The sequence below is a fragment of the Pleurodeles waltl genome, chromosome 1_1 (assembly GCF_031143425.1).
Source record: "Pleurodeles waltl isolate 20211129_DDA chromosome 1_1, aPleWal1.hap1.20221129, whole genome shotgun sequence".
In the NCBI taxonomy this organism is placed as follows: domain Eukaryota; kingdom Metazoa; phylum Chordata; class Amphibia; order Caudata; family Salamandridae; genus Pleurodeles; species Pleurodeles waltl.
Genome location: NC_090436.1, coordinates 446,762,055 through 446,783,680, shown reverse-complemented (window position 1 = coordinate 446,783,680; position 21,626 = coordinate 446,762,055). Strand labels below are relative to the sequence as shown.

Here is a 21,626-nt window from a genome sequence, read left to right as displayed (position 1 = left end):
TGCAGAGTTGGCACACAGTGCACCTCCAAGGGTGACCTTTGAAAGAGAATCCCATTGTCAGTTCAGTCACTCACTGCCCCTACCTGCAGGGGGATTGTTGACTCCCTTTGTAACTCAGGCCATGTTGTCTCCTTCAAAGTGAAAGGCAGAGTGGTTGCTTCACACAGCCAGTCCACTATTCATTACAATGCTGCCTCTAGAGCTGTACAAGTTCGCATTTGCCCTGGAGGAGGCCTGAAATGTATACCCTATTACAGTTAATATGTTGTCATGGGGAAGTGCATTAGCTGTAATAGGGCACACTGATCAGGCCTGCAGCGGGCCCAATGTTATGTTAGGTTTATTTATAAAGAGCACTATCACCCATGAGGGTATCCTGCCTCTAACTGGCGTGTGTGCCTAGCCCTACCTATGGTAGGTTGGCTAGTTGAAAAGCCAGGTGTTGCACTTGGCTGGCTGTAGTCACTCCCAGACTTTTTGACTTTACCCCCTACTATTTTTGCTGAATTCGTTTTTAGGCTGTAGGACTCTGTGCACTTTACCATTGCTAACCAAAGCTGAAGTGCTTGTGCTCACTCCCTAAAACATGATAAAATAAGCTTACACCTGATTGGCATATTTAATTTACTTCTAAGTTCCTAGTAAAGAGATATATCATATACATAGTTGGGCCCTGTAAATTAAATGTTACTAGTGGGCCTGCAGCAGTTACTGTGCGACCCACCTAAGTAGCCCCTTAAAATATGTCCCAAGTCTATAATTGCAGCTTGACTGCAATTTTAAACTGCCAATTCGCCTTGGAAATATAACCCCCCTGCCAAGCGTTAAGTGTCCCTTTTATTGCATACATGTCATCCCCAAGGTAGGCCCTAGGTAGTTCATAGGGAAGGGTGCTTTGCAATTAAAAAGGTTGGGCTTGTATTTTTGAGTTTTACATTTCCTGGTAGTGAAAAAACTACTAAATTTGTTTTTTGCTAGTGGGAGGCCTACCTCGGCAATAGGATATTGTCAAATTGCCTTATTACATTTAATAAGTGCTAACTTTTGATTGGGAATAGGTAAACATTTCATGTCTGGTGTCTGAGGGATTATAATTAAAAATCCTATTTAAATCATAACATCAGGTTTTAAGTTACAATTTTGAAAATGCCACTTTCTGAAAGTTGCCATTTTCCTGCCCCAACTATTTGGTACCAGCAGGCTGATCCTGGGTCACATGAATGGGGTGTAGTTGGCAGTTGGACTTTGTTTATTTCTTCCAGACAGCCACACAGTAGAGGGATTATGTGTGCCTAGATAGGCCATCAACTGACAGGATGGGAGTTGGAGCTGTGCACAACCCCACTTCCAACTGAATAGGCTGTACTCTGCCATCACACACCCTGCCCCCCTTGCATTGTTCATGCAGCCAGAGCAGGAAATGTCACACACTTGAAAGAAAATTCTCTAGAAACTTCTACTGCAACGGAAGCGCCAAGTATAGAATTAGGACCATCAGACCCACTTTTCAGTTCACTTTCTAGACCTGTGGAAGGTTCTCAGAGAACTGCCTGCTGCTTTGACCTGCTCTGTAATTCAGAAAACTGCTTTGCTGCACCTGGAAGGATTGTTCTGCTGCATGAAGCCTGCCTTAAGCCCTTACAGGCCTGCTCTGTGGCTGGATCCCTGCTTGATTGCCAAATGTAGGTTTACCAAAGTGACCCCAAGGGCTAGTTGGCTGGCCTCCTGATCAAAGCCTTGGGGACAGAAAAGGTTTCAGCTTTCTCAAACCTGCACTTGGACCCAGCCTGAGTGAACCCTAACCTCCCAAGTGGCTCCAGTCCAGGACCCTTGGTGTTTGTGGTAAAACTGCCCAGATAGCCAAAATCCCAAACTTGGGAATTATACATTTCTTGGCTAAAACCTGCTCTGAGAACTGAGAAGAGACTGGGACCAACCTGCCTGTCTATCCGCCCAAGGTGCATTGCTAATCAGCTTGAAATCACTGCAGTTCCCACTATGTTCTTCTCTGCTGCAGCAAATCCTGTTTAGTGGTCCTTTGCCGAAGGGGTATCTGACCTTGTGGAACTCTTCCTCCTGCTGCCAATTTTCGAATACCAAAAAAAAGATACTCATTACGAGTTTAGCGGTCCATGGACCGCCAAACTTGTGGTGGCACTCGGACTGCCGCACTCCTGGTGGTCCGACCGCGGGACTGTGATCCTGTTGGACTGCCAGGAGACTGCTGCTACCACCAGGACCATGGATCCCGAAGAGGGTGCTTGTGTGCGACGGCATTGGGTTTGACTCCCTAAGGATGCTGAGGCCAATGCTGCTGCACTGTTTCCACTGGGCTGGCTGGCAGAAACGTCGTAACACAATGTTTCCACCCGTCAGCCTGGTGGAAACATTGTAATACGATGGTGGTGAGGCCGCTGGGTTGATGGCCGCCTCACCACCACTGTACTGGCAGTCTCTGTGGCAATGCCGCCAAGACTGTAATCAGGCCCCAAGTCCAAATGTAGAAATCTTTATGACCACTTCATCCAGCGGCTCCTCAACGATGATGCCTCCTCCTCAAGCACTGCCTGCAGCCTTTCCCTGCTGAAATTTAACTTCTCAGACAACTTTATGCCTAAACATTTTTTTCTGTCGAAAGTAAACGCCAACTGGACCCAGTCCACTTCTTGACTTCAACTGCACACCAACGTAGTCGGCCATATTTTTCAACTTTGATCCAGTCTCGCGCAAATTGATGTATGTGGTTGGAGCTTTGATCTTTTAGGTGCTACTTTTTAACCTTAAACGTTAGTCATACCTCTTGTTCTACTGACTGGGTTTTTGTCATTTTGGTGTCAAATAATTTATAAAAATGTATACTTTTTCTAAATTGGTGTGACATTTTTCTTGTGCTGTGTTTTCACTTTGTTGTTTGTGTGCTGCATCAATACTTTACACCTTGCCTCCAAGTTAAACCTGCCTGCATTTGTGCCAAGCTACCAGAGTGTTAAGCACAGGCTAATTTAGTGACTTAAGTTGTAACACTCCCCTCAACCAACAACCCAATTTCCCACACCAGATCTTCAGCTTCTTGCTAGATTGTAGAAGAGTGGGGAAGGCTCTGATGTGGAGTGTGGATGTTCTACGCTTTAGGAGCGATGAAAGGGAACACCCGTCCCCCTGATATGGTTGTGTGTGTGTATTTGATGAGTGTAAGTAGAAGTCCTGCTGAGTGTAGGCCTAGAAGTCTTGCTGAGCAGAGACATCTGGGTGGTTGGTGGAAAGAGATGCAGCTGTTCTGTGTTATATATTTTTTTTAAAAACATTCCTGGTATCTAGTGGGGCTTCTGCCTCCCCAGTGGCGGGGGACGGGGAGGATGAGTGTAGAAAGACTGATGCTCCTTGATGCTCCTTTTAGTTGGAGTGGGGGGCACAGCCATGCTTGATTGGCAGCCCCACCTCTAAATTTAAAGAAAGAAAAACACTTTCCTTAGTCAGCTTTCTGCACCTTGAGGGTCAGATTTGGGGCAACCTTCCCAATTGGGACAAAGTCCCTCTCTGACTGGGGTGGGCAGTAGGGCCCTATTACCCGGGGGTATGGCTTGAGGCCAGGGTAAGCTTCCACCTCCTTTTGTTTGTTGTGATGCTATTTTCAAATCTCTGGTGTTAACTGGGCTTTCTGCCCCTCCCCAGAGGGAGGGGAGATTGGGGTTGAATACCCCTATTCATCACCTGTGGGGGCAGAAAGTCTATTGGGACCTTGAATGGGAAGAGCACGGGACCATGCCCAAGGAAACCCCTCCCCTAAAGCAAGAGTGCATAAACGCAGTCACTAGAGTCTAATGGTCTTTCTGCCCCCCAGGGGAAGCAAATTGGGGGTAATTGCCTCATCCACCTCCTGGGGGGACAGAAAGACTAAGCACTTTTTTAGGGTGCAGGGCATCACCATGCCTATGGTGGGTAGCCTCCACCTCTATGTTTTTCTTTGGTGTCTAGTGGACTTTCTACCCCCCTGGGGGGGAGGAGGGATTTTTGGAGGTATTTATCCCCATCTGCCATCCAGGGTGTCAGAAAGACTGTCTGTGCCCTTTCTAGGTTGGGGTATGGCCATGCCCATGGCGGGCAGCCCCCACCCCTATGTTTACTTTTTAAAAATACACCCTGGTGTTTAGTGGGCTTTCTGCCCCTCCTCCCCCCTCCCCCCCCCTCCCCCCCGGGAAGCCGATTGGGGAGAATCACACCATATGACCCCCTGAAGGGCAGAAATACTCTTCCTTGTATATTGGTGTTGGGGCAGGGCCATCCCCTGGTGGGAAGCCCCACCCCTATATTTTTATACATTTTAAAAAACATGGTGTCTAGTGGGCTTTCTCCCAAGGATAATCTATTTTGGGTACAAATTTAGGATAATATTATGTATATGTTCACTCATGTTTCCATTTGAAAAGAAATATTTTTCCAGGTAGTACCTCTGACGTTTGGCATAACAATGTTGTGGATGGGAAATTTGAAGATTTATTAATCGCTATTGCATTACAAATTATTTCATCTACTTGGAAAGATAGTGGTAATATTACCTTCAAAAGATGGCGGTATGTTATGCCAAACTCATTGCTTACAGCTTAGATATATATGACAAAGCTCTCAAATGTATCCACCAATATATGATCTTTTAACAAGATGTTAATAAATTTCCATCTATTAGAATGTGCAGCTTCTGAAATACAATTTGTCAATAATGACTGGGGCATGACCCGAAATTAGTATAGGACCAATTTCTGCCTTTAATACAGATTTTAGAATATTCTGAGTTACACACAAATAATATATTCTAGATCTGGAATGATGTACAGGCAGTAGAATGTAAATTCCATAACATTGTGATTAAAAATCCTCTGTGCGTCAATTAATTAAACTCCCAGCTTTTAAAACAGCTTTTTTAAAGGGCTTTTGCATTTTCTCTGAGATTTACTTTGACTGAGAACATCTATCAATGAATTGATCCATCAATTCATTGCAGTCACCACCAACAATTAAGTTGACATTAGAGCAAGAATTTAACAAATGTGAAGATGTATCCCAAAACTTTACGTCCACCCCAGTAAGGCCCTTAGACGTTCTATAAGGGGAGTGACATGTTATTGATTTTGAAATTCAAGAGAAGCTATCTCCGTCATCATCCTTAATCACAGTATCAATATCCAGATTAGGGGATTTATAAATAACATGAGCCGCATTCCTAGATTTCTGGCAGGTGAACACAAAACATGACCCAGCCAATGTTTCTTTAACAAATTAATATCTTTCTTTAAGAGATGGGTTTCTGTCAAAAACACAATCTGGCTTTTTAGTCTAGAGAAATGTGCGAGAACTGTTTGTTTTGTATAGGATTACGGATACCTTTAATATTCCATTAAACCAAATGGAGATTGCTCATGTGAGATAATCATAAAAAGAGAACTGTTGTACATCAGGAACACAACAACATGTAATAACAATAATACGAGCTATAGTAAGTTGAACAGAGTATAAACAAAATGTAAGCAATATAAAAATTAGGCTAAGGGAAGATCGTTCAGTAAAGGACCAGATGAAGAGAGGGAAACATAAAAAAGACCTGTACATGCAAGAAACAGAAACCAGAAAAAAAGAAACAAGAAAGGAGGGGCAAGATGGCAAGAAGCCAAAAGGCTATAGTCAAGTAAATAATCATAACAATAAATATAACCTGCAGAGGTAGGAGCAAAAAAAGGGAAGACCAACCACCGCCTGCCACCAAAGACCAGAAAAGGAGGGTAGGAAATTAATGTGTTCAGGACATAGCTGGGAGAGCGGAAAACATGCCCAACATAATAAGAGCACATAATGCTTAATAAAGAAGAGAGAAAAGAATCACTTACCAAAAAGAAATAAATGAACAAAACATTAAATGATGTGGAGGTTGGGAGACATGAGGACACATGAACACAAAACACTGCACTCCAAGCGTCTTGTACACAGACTGTATGTGCAAAGAAAAGATGTTAGGTGAATAGCAATCTTAATATGAATTAGAGAAATCACATATATCAACTAGTGTGGAAAAAATAAAATGACAACAACAGGAACATAATATCAGGAATCAAGTCTTTCCAATTTCCATCACTACTTCCTTTTTTAGGAAATAAACTTTTTCAGATTTTCTGGATTGTTAAAGCTAGATGTTTTTGAAAGTAATCTTAAAAAGACATGGAAAAAGCGAGTGTTCATGGATCGTAAAGCTGGTCTGAGATCCAGAAGTTCCTTTTGTCTACAAGCTGTTGCTCTTGTAACATCTTGTGTAAAGAAAATCTTCTGACCAGGCCATAATATTTGTTTCTGTTGTTTGGCAGCAGAGAGAACGTTCAATAAATCAAAGTTTTGCACATAAAAAAAAGCAATGATCCATCTTGGCCAGGCTGAAGTAGACTTTGTCAAAGATGGGTGCCTAACACGATGAGCCCATTGTATGTTACAAGATATCCCCTATTTCAAACCAATCAAGAATATTGTTCTGAAGAAATGCAATCATGTCTGAGCCTTCAGGAATTCAATATATTTGTTAATTATTGTGCCTGTTACTGTTTTACAAATCTTCAGTCTGTATTTTGAGTTGACTGACTTTTGGTTAAAAAAGGTACATTGGCTGCTATATCTTGAGCATTACTTATTTTTTTTGCTCCACTTGAAACTCTAGACTCCAAATTAGACTGCCTTTCATCCATTCTTGCTAGTCTCTACCATGAACGATTATAGGTTTTTAATTTCATCCATGATATCTTCCAGTGTAAGAGGTAATGGAGATTTCGTTGCAGAAACAGGTTCTTTTTTTGTCTTTTTATTTACATTTCCTTTTTGGTGCTTGCAAGATGTGGTCAAACAAGGGGGAAAGGCAAAAAATGTGGATGTTGAAGGCAGTGAGTGATCTATGGTCTTAATAACTCCGACAATCCAGTATAATTTAAGCAGAGTGCAATGTTCAGTAGTAAATACTAATAGTGAAAATACTCCAGTCGCGATAAAGAGAACTGGATTTCAAAAACAGAGTTAGAGTATGTAGATGAAGGAAATTAGTTGTTTCCCATCAGTTACATTCAGAAGAGAGCAATTTAGTTGTGAATTATATTGAAACAACCCATAGAGACAAACTTCAGTGACTCGGGACAAGGAGAGACAAATTCGCCTCAACGAATACACCCATTAAAAAGATAAATATAAAAGACTAGGGTAAGAAATAAGATAATAGTTATAGGTCCATGAGCTGCCACTAGTCAGAGAAATAATACATTTTAAACAAAATCTCTGCATGAGAGTGTGAGGCAGAAACTCCATCTACTGCTCCTGGAGTGAGTTTGAAGGAAGCATACAAAATGGTGGCCGTGGAGTTGATGCACAGGGAACTGCAGTATAAGTGAAATATTGTCAAGAGACCTAATAAAGTCTCTAAAAAATAATCACCTTGCTGTTCCCCTGACATTTCCTTACCACCGCCTCTAATCTGTCACCTCCAGAGAGCGTGAATCATGACGCAAGTCCTACTCCGAGGTCCTTTTTAAAAAATGTTTTTACAGTTTTATATTGTGCAAACTTGACCCGAAGGTATTGGAGCCCTTTACATGAGCACAAGGACACTTTAATTTTTTGGTAGTCACAAGGGTATTAAGTGATTTGCCCAGACTCGCAGGATGTTGAGCTGACACCAAGACTCAAGCCTGGTTCCCCAACTCAAAGGCCGGCAGCTCTGGCCGCAGGGGCGGTTCTTCCTTAATAGCAGAGGAGCATCGCACCGCCTGCTGCGGGTGCAGCCAGCAAACATAAAGAATGGCATATTAAATACCATTTTATTTTGTCCTTATGCTGTGTACAGCACAAGCATGAGGGAATGTGGTGGGGCTGAATCCTGAGATTACACTAACAATGCTGCCCCTTACCGTGTGCATGTCTTGTTGCCCGGCTGTTAAGCTATGGCCAGCCCGACATGCGCACTGTAGACCCAGCAATCATGTGGCTGTCAAACAGCCAGAGGGTTGCTGGCACAGTCCCCCAGCCTCAAAATAAGTGCTGCGTTAGCCTGCTCCCCCCAATCCTGGAGATGATCTCATGCTAAAAACAGCATGAGAGCAGCTCCAGGATTGGCTGGAATCCCGTTCCATTGATCAGGAAGGAAGTTCTTCCATTCCTGCTCGTGAACACAGAGAGAAGTGCCACACAGGGTGGGGTCTGAAATATTGTGAGTTTGGCATCATTGCACCCCACCATATTTTTAACCTGCAGGCCGCCACTGTCTAGCCGTTTCACCACATTGAGTGAGTGGGGGAAATTAAGGCATCGGTGGCCATCTTGTTGCTCTCCGACCGCACACTCAAGAAATAGTTAGTTAGATATTTAAAGGTAACTTGCTGACAAGGAGGTAGTCAGGGAGGAGAAAAATAGAAAATAGCGTGAACATGACATGGGCGTCAGATTAGCAAATGTTGTGTATCCTTAATCACGCCTCATTGTGTCGGGCCAGAGAGCGACAACATTGAAAGACCTTTGATCAGCTGCCAGCCCCTGACAAAGATTCTTGGCCAGCTGTGAATCTGTTTATTTAGCTTTGCAAATGTCATGCTCCCCAGTACTATATTCTGTTTCTTTTTTTATATTGTTATCTTTGAAAATTGTATAGCTCACAGCTGCAAATCTGTATAATTCAACACCTGTTAAATATTTTCTCTGACCCTTTTTGTAAAGCTATTCCTAAAAAGTACGTCAATTTTTTGTTCCCATTCATAGCCGTCTTTGTCGGGCATCTCCAACCTTGCAGTCGGTTGACATGTTTAAGTTCAGAGGACCTTCCACCGTCGGTGATCGACTGGTTTTCAATGCTATCGTGAACAATACTTTCCAAAAAAGGTAAGTGCATACATACTAAACCTTAAAGTACTAACAACAAACACCTTCCGGCCTATTTATTTTCTTTTGCTGGAATCTGGTGCCCTCCTGTGGTGGTGTCCTATAGCAGTTGCTTACAATCACTTTAATGAAGCAAGTACCCTGCATTTCCAACATTTTGCGAGACTGGCTCTTTGTAGAAAGATGTCTTTTTGACCGTGGGGTATTCGGGTCGAGGTCTGTGGTTTTTAGCACACTTGTATGAGATCTCTTTCCCATCTGACAATGTTTTCAGTCCATTCAAAAATCATGAGCTAGAAACCTTACCGCTGGCGAATGGCCACTCCATGTTATCCTTCCGACCGCTCCAATGCGTGCGAGAATTTTACCAGATGCAAACAAAATAAGAATTTTTTTTCAAGTGAGATATATTTACATTTCTCTTGCATAATGCTTACCAAGTTGTGAAGTATGGACGTTTTCTTTAATCCGGAAGAAGGCACTTCTACAACTTTTAATGAAATACTTAAACGTTTTTTAAATGTCTATATATTTCCTAAAAGCTATTATGAGGCCTGTTTGTTGAAATGTTGCCACGTACATTTAAGAGATTTATTGACCACGTGTTTGTTGAAAAAGGCATTTAAAGTGCCTTAGTACAGTTCATCACTCTAGACGTCATTTACCCACATGCCAGTCCTTCTGATTTTGGAGGATAGTTGGACAGATCCCTTTTACATGTGGGTTAGGACATTGATGCCCCCTCTGTTATTGATACGTGCTCTGGGGTGGAGAAGCATTTAGTCTGTTATTTATACTGTATGTGCTCCAGGTGAAGATGAATATAGTGCATTATTGATACATTCTCTGGATGGAGGCGCATATAGTCTGTTATTGATATGTACTCCAGGTGGAGATACACACATTGGTACATGTTCCTAGAGGTGAATCATATAGTGTGTTATTGATACGTGCTCCTGGGTGGAGATAAATATAGTAAGTAATTTATATGTGCTCTAGGTCTCTGTTATTGATATGTTATTGATATGTGCTCTGTGGTGGAGATACATTTAGTCTGTTATTCAAAAGTGCTCCAGGTGAAGATGCATATAGTGTGTTATTGATGCATTCTCTGGGTGGAGACACACATAGTCTGTTAAATTGATGTGTGCTTCAGGTGAAAATGCATATAGTGTGTTATTGATACCTGTTTCTAGTGCTAATATATGTAGGCCCTCATTATGACTTTGGCGGTCACTGAGCAAGACCGCCAAAGGCATGGGCTCCAGAAGAGCAGTCTTCTGCCCGCGATATAATGGGTACTGACAGATTTCCACCACACTTTTGGGCGGCTATCCGGCAGTAGCCGTGCTGGCGGGCAGTGGCGCACTGGCGTTGCTACCACCTGCTCCGCCCTGCCAGAAGGACGCCGCCAGCCGTATCAAGACCATTAATCCGGCCTGGCGGTGTCCTGATGGTGGGGTGCTGCCAGCGGTAGCAGCGCCCCTTCTCGTTCCCAGCCGGACGACCTCCTCGCCGGACCAGGGAAGTCGGGCGTCCTACAGGGGAGGGGGGTGTTGTGTGTGCGTGTCTTAGTGTGTAGTGTCTGCTTGTGTGTATGCATGTGCGTGTGTGGATGCGACTGTGTGTGTTGTGGTGTATGTGTGGTCGTATGCATGTGAGTGAATGCGTGTATGGGTGTTGAAGTGAGTGTGTGCCTGCATGTCAGTGTGTATGCATGTGAGGATGCATGTTTGGATGTTTGTGAATATGCATGCCTGAATGCGTGTGAGTATGTGTGAGTGAATGCGTTTGGGCTGGCTCCTAATACCGCTAGTGATCCTCTGTGGACCACAGGGTCGGAGATGAACATCTCCGGCTCGACGGTTTATACTGCCACTGGTGGTATGGGTAGAGATACACTCATAATGTGCCGGTCCTCAGCGCCAGCCTGTTGGTGGTGGACAACATTTACGCTGGCGGTCAAAAGACCACCAGGGTCATAATGACCACCATACATTATTGATACGTGCTCTGGGGTATAGATACATATAGCCCCTCATTAATACTTTGCAGGACAGAAAAGGCCATCTGCCAAAGTCCCGTGGTCGGGTTACCGTCAGTGCGGGCACCTTCCCGCGGCCCCTCTTAAGAGTTTCCGCTGGGTCAGCGGGTGGAAACAGAGTTTCCGCCCTGCGGAAAACAGGCCACACCATTGATGCCAGCTCATACTAGAGCTGTCGGCAATGTTGCAGTGCGTAGGGTGCACCACCATCTGTCACGCTTTTCACTGTCTGTTTGCACAGTGGGGCTGGCCATTGGGGCCCTTGCACTGCCAATGCCAAGTGCATGGGCAATGCAGGGGAACTCATGGGGCCCCCTGCACCTTGTCTCCGCCAGTCTTTATATAGCGGGGCTACCAAAATGTAAAGGCTAGCAGAGAAGGGACTCGTAATCCCCAGGGCAGTGCTGTAATGTAGGTGTCGGACTGCCGCATTGGTGGCAGTCCAACCGCTGCCACGGCTCTGGCAGTCTTAAGACCGCCAGGGTCGTAATGAGGGGCTTAGTCTCTTATTCATATGTGTTCTAGGTATCTGTAATTGATATGTGCTCCGGTTGGAGGTACACAGTCTGTTATTGACAGGGGCTTCGTAAACCTCCTGCTTTAGCAGCTACAGCAGGGTGGGGGTTTTATGGGCATCTTATCTGCAATTCAGCAGATAAGAGATCATAATTAACTAAAAGGAAGAAAGAAATGCATAGTTGCTAGAAAAGGGAGAAAATGATGGGTGGATGGATGCATTACAGTGTGAAAACATGGATGGATAAGGGGGTGAAAGTATGGGTGGATAAAGGGATGGCTGGGTGGGCAAAGGATGGATGTGTGGAGGAAAGGATGGGTGTGTGAACGGATGGGTGAAAGAATGGATGGGTGTGTGAAAGGATAGATGTGTGAAAGTTGAATGGATGTGTTTGCGAAAGGATGCGTGGATGAGTGGGTGAGCAGATGGGTGTGGGTAGATGAATGAGAGAAACAATGTGTAGATGGGTGGATGAAAGGATGACAGAGTAAATGGAAACCCAAGATGGATGGATGGATGGATGGATGGCAGACTAAATGGAAATCTGAGAGGATAGATGGATGGCAAAGTAAATGAAAATCTAAGAGAATGGATGATGTGTGGATGGATGAATGCATGGACAAAAGGAACAATTGAAGGCTGAAAGGTTTTATTTGATGGATGGGTAAGTCAAATGATGAAAGTGTGGAATGGTGTATGGATGAGTGCCTACATAGATGATGGATGTGTGGAAGGATAGATAGATGGATGAATTAGCCTGTGGTTGGATGGCATGGTGAAAGATTGATTAAACAATGGATAAAAGAAAAAGCTGATGACAGAATGATGGATATCAGCAGGTAGATGAAGGGTGAAATCATGGTGTATGTATGCTTGGATGGAAGTGACAAGGAAGCTCCTCTATGAAGATCTGGGCTTACTTGCATCACATGCTTGGTGCCCTAGGAGCTTTGGTTCAAAGTGTGAGTGTGTAGGGTAGTTTAATTTGCTTGCTACTCTCCTGGTTATTGATACGTGTTCCGTGGTGGAGATACATAGTGGGCCTCATTACAATCTTGGCGGTCTTTAGGCAAGACCGCCGCGGTGGCGGACGCCAAAAGACCACCATATTGGCAGTCATCCGACCGCCATATTAGGACCCACATCGTAAAGACCGCCAAAAAACAGCCAAAAATCAGAAACCTCCAAGACACTGGCGGGCGTAAAAGGGGTAGTTCCAGCACCGCCAGGCTGACACAAATCTGCCCACCAGATTACGACTCACAAAAAAGCACAGCGGTTCTTCCATGGCGGTCATACATTGGTGATGTGAGCTGCTGCAGTCAGAAACCACCACTGATAGAACACACCACCACATTGGAAAGTTTGAATACCCCACACCTGATACACATTCACACACCCGACACACCTACACACACACACCACTACATAACACCCCCTCACACAACTCACAATCCTTTGCAACTAAAACATCATACAGAGACACTGAGAGCAGGCACATACATAGAGAGCGCACCCTAACACTATTGGCACACACGCATCGAACGCATCACACATCAACTAAACAAACACAATTCACACTTAACGAGCACACACATTCCGCTACAACAGTCTGTCCCTCACAACGCACCACCCACACCCCATCATTGACCCAACACAGCACCCTTACATACACAACACCCCCACCGTAAACACAATCTCAAACATGTCCCCATAAAAGTACCCACGATTCATCGATGATGAGTTGAGGGTCATGGTAGATGAAATTGTCAGGGTAGAGCCACAAATGTTTGAAGCACGGGTCCAGCTAAGTATCAATTGCCAGGAAAATTGAGTTATGGCAAAGAATAGTCAACAAGGTCAACTCAGTGGGCAGCCATCCACGCACAAGGGACAACAGGAAGAGGTGGAACGACCTACGGGGGAAAGTGCATTCCATGGCATCAAGACACCAAATAGCCGTGCAGAAGACTGGCGTTGGGCCCCCACCTCCTCCCCCACAGTTCACATATTGGGAGGAGAAGGTCTTGGAGATACTGCATCCTGAGGGCCCGACTGGAATACCTGGGGGACTGGAGTCTGGTAAGTACCACTACATCCATGTTACACAGATATTGTCCTGCATGCTTCCTCATCACCCAAATGCCACATATTTCACTGAATGTCCCACTACACCTACCTGGCAATCACCCAATGCCCCACACAGTCCTACTGCCCACACAGCCCTTGGCAAGGGCAGGGATTCCACAGCCTAATCCTATTAATACGACTCCCACAATGCACCAACTCAATGCGAATACCTGCAATGTGCACATAGCGTCACATTTCATGTATGTATGACTATTGTACTACCTACACCAACTAGAATGCACAACTGAGGACCAGTACATGGCAATGACAGCAGTGCATTGGCACACCACAATGGCGGACAAAACACAGCTACAACCCTGTACCTATTCCAAATGGACACTGATCCATATCACCAAGCCTGTAATGGACTGACCATGGGTAGGAAAGTAAGATGCCAGACTCCATGCACATTTACAAGATCCATAGACAGGAGTATTAGCCTTGCATGCCCACATACTCTGTTCCCTATGGGACATCATGGTGCAATGTACAGCCATATTGTGTGATAACTACCAAGCCTGACTACTCACCAGGTAGCAGAGTCCATTAGTCATGTCACATATCAGATAGTAACAGAAACCAATCAGCAGTGCCATATGTACAAATCATTGATGACCGTACACAACATGGAGTATGGCACTTCTGTCACAGACGTCTATGTGCCAACAAGCTATGCTGTGCAGCAACTGTCATTGCTGGGAATCATGCTAAGCCATTGTCTGTATTGCACAAAGAGGGTACCAAAAACACTTTCTGAACTGTACTCTGTGTCTCACTCCATCCACAGGTAACCCTACCATTGCCACCATGGAGAGGATACCAGACACTGCTAGCCCTCCTCAGGATGAAGGCCCCAGTGAGGACAACACGCCTTAATGTCTGGACAGTGACGACCTACTTGGCCCATCCGGGACATCTGGCCAGTCTACGACTCCCAGACCCACCTTGTCCACATCATTCCCCACACCCCGGTTGATCAAACATCCCAGCCAAGCAAGCGTCCCCAAACCTGTGTCCCAAGGACTGTTCAATCTATAATGTGCCTCGCAGTACAGGGACCTGAGTTGGACCTTCACACCCCAGACGATGATGGTCCTGCTAACACTGGGAGTTGATCACACCGTGTTCGGGGCACAGGCACTCCGGGGCAGGCAACGTGGGAGGGATGCTGGAGGCCAGAGGATGGGGCCTCAAAGGGACTCCACTGACCAGGAAACCATCTCCCAAGTCCAGGGAGGATACCAAACTTCCCAGGACAGGATGGGCCAGATCATCACCATGTTGTGGGAAAAACAAAGGTTGCAGAGGGAATACTACCAGGTGGCAGTCACACAATGCCACCATGGCCTCCATAGCAGGGTGCTGAGGAACATCAACACCACCAGCATGATATAGCTACCCATCATCAGACCCCTTCCACTAGCAACGTTACATCTGCCCCCTCTACATCAGTGGCACCTAGTGGAATGGAAGACATGCCAGGGGAACCCCAAGCCTCAGAAATCCCTCCCTCTGTAGCAGAAGAATCCCCCGCAAACATGGACATCCATCCAGACATCCGGCTGCAGCAGATACCAAGACCAAACCCACTGCCAGGAAGTGAACCTCTCCTGCTTTGTCACCCATGTGCCACTGAGACACCCTGTTGGCTGTTCTGAATCCCAACTTAATTTTCCCATGGTACAAGCACATAGGACCAGTGTGACCAAATGTTGTAGCAGCTACTGTGATCAATCCATCTATCATGACTCCAGTCATCACCGGTTTGTTATGTTCATTTTTATTTGACTTCTCACAAAACTGATATGTACAATAAATCACTTATGGACACAGCTACCGTACATGTGTGTTTGGTGGTACGACAACATATGTAATTCTACCCAAATGTGGTCTGGTAATGCCCCCCTGATTCCAACAGGCAGTGTAATCGCCATCAGAAAGAGGCCCCCTCAGCAGGACACACATGACAACAGTACTGCCACTAGACAGATGTCACAGTATGATTTTGAAATCCACAGTAACACCAGGGTATAGACCATTGAGCCATCTGCAATTAGAGCAAAACAGAGAGTACCATTAGGATGGAAGGCATGATCACTCAGTAAGCACATATACAGTTATCCGACTGCATGCCTATTGTAGTATGACTCAAATTCACGAGCACTCAGATAGGACCCATACAGCACAAGGCTCGGCCTTCTTAATATCATTAAAACAAGCTATCTGTCATGAACACCTCTCAGAACTGTACTCTTTCACCATTGACTACTGACAATGTATACCCTAAGCCCTAGGTAGCAGACCCACAGATGATATCCACATCCTGTGGGTGGGAGGAGCTGGCAATAGGAGAATGCAGGAAATACAGCTTTAAACTGGTAAGTCATATGAGAGAGGAATGTTGGAATCAGTAGCTACAACATATTTAAGGGCTGAACTATTAATACTGTACACCTTACATTACATCTGTCTGCTACCACAACTCACACACAGGCATTGGACATCATTACATCATCACATATGCTAAAGGTCAGGAGGTGCAATGCCAGCTACCCACTTCTAATTATGCACTAACAAGACATGAAATGGTCCCTCCCACATACCTGTATGCCACTGGAAGTACTGATTGATGCTCAGTCCTACAGTCAGCTGCTTCTTCTTTCTCTGGCTCTTCATCACTTTCCATATCACCATTTGCAGGCACAGGTACCGCTGCCTCACCCTCCTCAGCTAGCAATGGTATCCGACACCTCAGGGCTAGATTGTGGAGCATGCAGCAGGCAACGATGATTTGGTAAACCTTGTGGGGCGAGTAGAGAAGGGAACCTCCAGATGTGTCCAGGCACCTGGATCTTGCCTTCAGGAGGCAGAAAGTACGCTCTATTACATGCCTTGTCCTTCCCGGGGCCTCATTGAACCGGAGTTCCTCTTGTGTGTCTGGGTACCTCACAAGTGTCTACAGCCGAGGAAGGTTTGGATAGCCAAAGTCACCTGTGAACACAATGGTAGAACATTATCAATTGAGCTACTGTAAGTGTGCAGATTATGATGACAGGTCACATTACATTCAAACACATGACAATGCATACTCACCAACCAGCAAGGCCCTCTCTGTGTATAGTTGTGCCATCATGGTTGGACATTGCTGTTCCGCATAATGTAGGAGTCAAGCACTGATCCAGGAAACTTAGCAGTCACTTGGGAGATATACTGGTCTGCCAGACACACCACCTGCACATTGATCGAGTGGTAATTCTTCCTGTTCCTATACACCTGTTTATTGATAGTGGGAGGGACCAGGGATGCCATCAATGGCTTCTACCACATGAGGAATCAGTCCCATCTGCTAAAAGTCACCCTTCACATTGATCATATCTGCTCTTTGAGGAAACCTGATGTAGCTGTCCAGGTGTTGCAAGAAAGCACACATTACATCACTCCAAACCTGACTGAACATAGGCTGAGACATCCCTGCTGTGAAGGAGACAGTATGCTGGAATGAGCCATTAGCCAAGAAGTGTAGCACTGACAATACTTGACCAATGGGAAGTATGCAATAGGGATTGCGATTGCCTGGCATCAGATCTGGCTCCAACTGTCTACATAGATCCATGATGGTCTGTTCAGACAGTAGGTCTGGATGACAGGCCCCTCCTCCATGGTTGCCAAGTCTAGCAGTGGACGGTACACAGGTGGGTGTCTCATTTCCCTCATGGCAGGATATCTAATTTCAGAGGCGAAAATGTACAATATGTCATGCAGTTGGCACACGTCAGCAGCAGCACATGGTATACTTGCAGACATCTACACATGTGTAGGGGATGCGGAGCTGTGCTGAGATTAACATTACAGACAATAGGAATGCACATCATACACCTTCATTGCAGCACATTGGCTGGAATGTCAGTCGAATAGGACATATGACACATATGTACGTGAAAATGTGTGGACGTCGGAGGGGGCTTGAGCAATGGCCATTGTGTAGGACGCAAGGGTTTGCTGGCCCCGCCCACCTCGGACGAAGCTCGCGCCGCGGCGCACAGACACGGAGAGGCTGGAGAGAAGCCGTTCTCTCCGGCCACGGTTCGCCACTTTTTGTTGGGTTTCTTTTGCTGCGGCCCCCAGGCAGCAAGGATGGAGGACAGAGGCACTGGGAGCGACCCCTTAGGCATGAAAGCAGCACAAAGGGCTTTCTTTTGGAGCAGGAACGCTCCGATTTGATAGGCAATGGACGCTGTGCTATGCTACCAGCAGAAGGGAGCACTGGAAGTATCTCCTGCCCGGCTTGCTCTTCTCCCCAGCCTGCAGAAAAAAAGACTTCAAGTAAGATAAGGGGGTGAATGGCTGAATATGCCTGGCAGTAGACTGTAAAAAAAAAAAAAAAAAAAAGACTGTAAAGAAGTACTAGTATTTTTTTTTTTTTTTTTGGCAGCTCAACAGGTTGTGATATAATACAGGGTTCTGAGGGCACTCACCCTACTGGACTTTTGAGTTTTTTATTTTATTTTATTTGGGAACTGTTCTCAAGAAAAAACAGAATCTCTCCTCTTTGTTTACCCTACTGCTTAAGATTGAGACTAGGAACCATGGGGGTGCTCTATTTGATCAGCAGGCTCTTGTTTGAAAAGACTTTCCTCAAGCTTAAAAGTTACACTGGCTTTTAGCCCAACAAAGTGCTAGGTCGCTACTATGTTACTGTTCGCTCAGGTTGGCATCACTAATCTCCCGAGCACCACTTACCAGCCTGCAAGGAGAGTTGTTAAAAGAGTGATAGACAAGGTATTAGCAGTAGTAGTAGGTTTGCGTCCGAGATCCAAGCAAAGGAGTATTTGGGGGGGGGGGGGAAATGGGAAAGGAAGGGATAAAGAGAATCAGGAGAAGTATAAGGGTAAGAGAGAGGAAGGAGAAGGGAGGTATATTTAAGATACTAGAAACTTTATACAGCCAGGATGGAAAGCAAAGGAGGTAGAAAAGGGTGGGAATGGGGGCGGGTGAAATAAGGGGATAGAAATGACTAGACTTCGAATAGCTTCTATTAATATTTGTGGATTAAATGATCCCCGAAAAAGAAGGAAAGTAATGGAAGACCTGAAAACTCTCAGGGCGGACATTTACTGCCTACAAGAGACACATGTGGAAATTAAGAACCGCAGAATTTTAGGATCACTTGGTATGAGAGTGGTAGTGTGTTCGGAACAAGATGTGAAAACTAAGGAGGTGGCAATACTGGATCAGAGTAATAGATTAAAATTTGCTAGACAGAAGGCTGACAGGAATGGGAGATGGGCCATTGTAGAATGCTTCTATGGTAAAGGATGTTTTAGTTTATGTTCTGTATATGGGGCAGTAATGGATACTTTAGCTATAGAATTAACTGGCTGGCCTCCCCCGTACATTCTATGTGGGGATTTCAAGTTTTAATGGCTCATGGGATGGATTACAGGATTTATTAGCGCCCGTAGTTAAGAAATATCAGGGACGTAAGCCTCGTGTATTTAAAGCAATGGTTGGTATTCGGAAGGAGCTAGGATTGGTAGATGCCTGGGTTAAGCTATGCGACTCAGATCCTGGGTACACCTATTTCTCTGCCCCTCATGCAAAATTGGCTCGACTAGATTTTTTTTTTTTATGTCCCCCGAATTGTTAACGCATGCTAGTATGGAATTATTTCCACTGATCATGTCAGATCATAACCCATTGGTACTTGATCTGGAGTTAGATGGTCTGGAGTATAAAGTTAGGAGGTGGTCCTTTGAAAGAGGGCTCCTTAAGGATTCTGAATATTGTGAATATATGAAGAACTGGAAGAACTGGATAGCTGAATTCTTAGAGAATAATCTGGGGTCTGCCCCTATAGAGATAGTCTGGGATGCCTTGGAAGCAGGAGTACGGGGGGAAACTCTGAGCTTTAGCCTTAAGAAACAGAAAAGCATCCAAGGCAGAGTAAGGGATTTACATATGAAACTCAGAGATGCAGAAAGAGAGCTGATTACAATTATAGAAAAGGGGGAAGATATAAACAAAATTCAGGAGCGGAGGGCAGCAATAAACGTGGTCACTGCACAAAGAATAGCGGAAAAATATCTTGCACAGCGTTCCGAAGGGTATGAGTTTGGAGAAAGAACCGGGCATCTGCTGGTGGTAAGGGCAAGGCATAAAGCAGCAGCCGGGGTCATCAGAGAGATTAGGGATCAGCAAGGACAAACCGTGTCAGATGCAGATGGAATCAGGAAGGTGTTTCAGAGATACTATATAGAGCTCTATAGCGATACATCTGGATCTTCAGTTACAGAGATGCAAGAATTTCTAAGCTCCATTAGCTTTAACAAAGTAACAGAGGAGGATTATTCGCGATTGGAGGGACAGATTGATAGTCTGGAAAGAGATAAGGCATTAAGTGAACTCACCACTGGAAAGCCTCTGGACTGGATGTGATTTCCTTAGAGTTCTATAAAATCTTTAAAACATTGTTACTTCCTCTGATGATAGAGCTATTTATTCAGGTACAGAATGGCGGAGAAATCCCGCCATCATGGGGAATGGCTAACATAGTCGTTTTTTTAAAGAAAGGGAAGGCTCCACAGAGCCCGGTTTCTTACCGGTCGATTACATTAATCAATAGCGCTGCTAAAATCTATTAAAAAATACTAGCTGCTCGATTATCCTTGGTGATCAAGAAATTGGTAACACCTAGACAACATGGGTTCGTCCCGGGCAGAGACACGGTTGAACATATTCGAAGAGTTATTACGCTCTTCGATGCGACAGAAGTTGCGGAGGAGCCCATGGCTGTCGCATTGTTAGACGCCGAGAAAGCATTTGATCGGGTTAATTGGAAATATCTCTGGCAAGTTATGGAGAACTATGGCTTTGGGGAGAAGTTAATTCTGGCAATCGAAGCTATTTGCAGGTCGCCGGGAGTGAGAATACAATTAATGGGAGTCTGAATGTATCCAAGTAGGGCGCGTCACTAGACAGGGATGCCTTTGCTCCCCGTTGTTGTTTGCTCTATATATAGACCCCCTGCTTAGACAGCTTGAAGGAAATAGTAAGATCTCACCGGTGTGTAGGCATGGATGGGATACAAAAGTTCTAGTGTATGCGGATGATATAGCCATAGTAACCTCTAACCCGGATTTAGGGTTGAAAGAAATCGAAGAGGTGACGAGTAAATTTGGAATGTTCTCTGGGTATCTGCTAAATAGAACTAAAACACAGCTCCTGGTTAACCAGTATATGAATTCTCAGGAAAATCGGAGGGTGGATCATGCAGTCTACTTGGGTATTGATATTACACCAAGAGTAGGAGAAATCATCAACCTGAATTTAGACCCAATACTTGCAAAGACCAAAAATTATATGCATAGATGGAACAATTTGCATATGACTATAATGGGGAGGTGCAATATGGTTAAAATGATTCTCCTCCCAAAACTATTGTATATTTTCCGTGCCATACCATTAAACTTTACAAACTCTCGGTTTAAGGATATGGAGCAGCTAGTCATGAGATTTATCTGGGCATACGGCAAGTGCAGAAGAGCGGGTAAATTTATGTCTTTGCCTCAGGAAAAGGGGGGGTGGTCCCTACCGAATATGAAATTATACCTAACGTCAGCAGCTTTTCAATATATGCGCCCGCTATGGGGGGTAAGGACAGGGAAGAATGAGGTTGAGGACGGTTCCAATATCTATGAGCTGCTCGTGGGATCGGCTGCTAATGGATGCCTGTTAACCTTCCACGAACCTGGGTACTATAAGAAAGCTAGATACAAGGTATTAGTGGCGGCTTCTAAATGCTGGCGGTCATGGCGCATAAAGAATGGGCTTGGAAGATTTAATTATTATACAATAATCAAGAACAACCCGTCGCTTCCCGAAATATTTAAGGATATTCATATGGTAAAATGGGCCTCTCGAGGCATAGAGTAGAGAAGCATAGAAAGGTTAGGAGACTTTTATGACAATCTTGGAGTGAAGGTGTTTAGGAGTCTTCAAGAACAATATGGTCTAGAACAAAGGGATTTCTTCAAATTTTTACAG

At 44.8% G+C, this 21,626-nt stretch overlaps 1 protein-coding gene across 3 annotated transcripts in view; it reads left to right on the top strand.

Moving 5' to 3' along the window:
• ACOT12 (acyl-CoA thioesterase 12) overlaps positions 1-21,626 on the top strand; it is a 363,604-nt gene that overhangs the window by 202,183 nt on the left and 139,795 nt on the right. For all 3 annotated transcript variants that reach the window (XM_069224604.1, XM_069224589.1, XM_069224598.1), the window contains exon 7: positions 8,773-8,892. In XM_069224604.1, the coding sequence (XP_069080705.1) occupies positions 8,773-8,892 (120 nt within the window). The remainder of the gene's footprint in view (positions 1-8,772; positions 8,893-21,626) is intronic.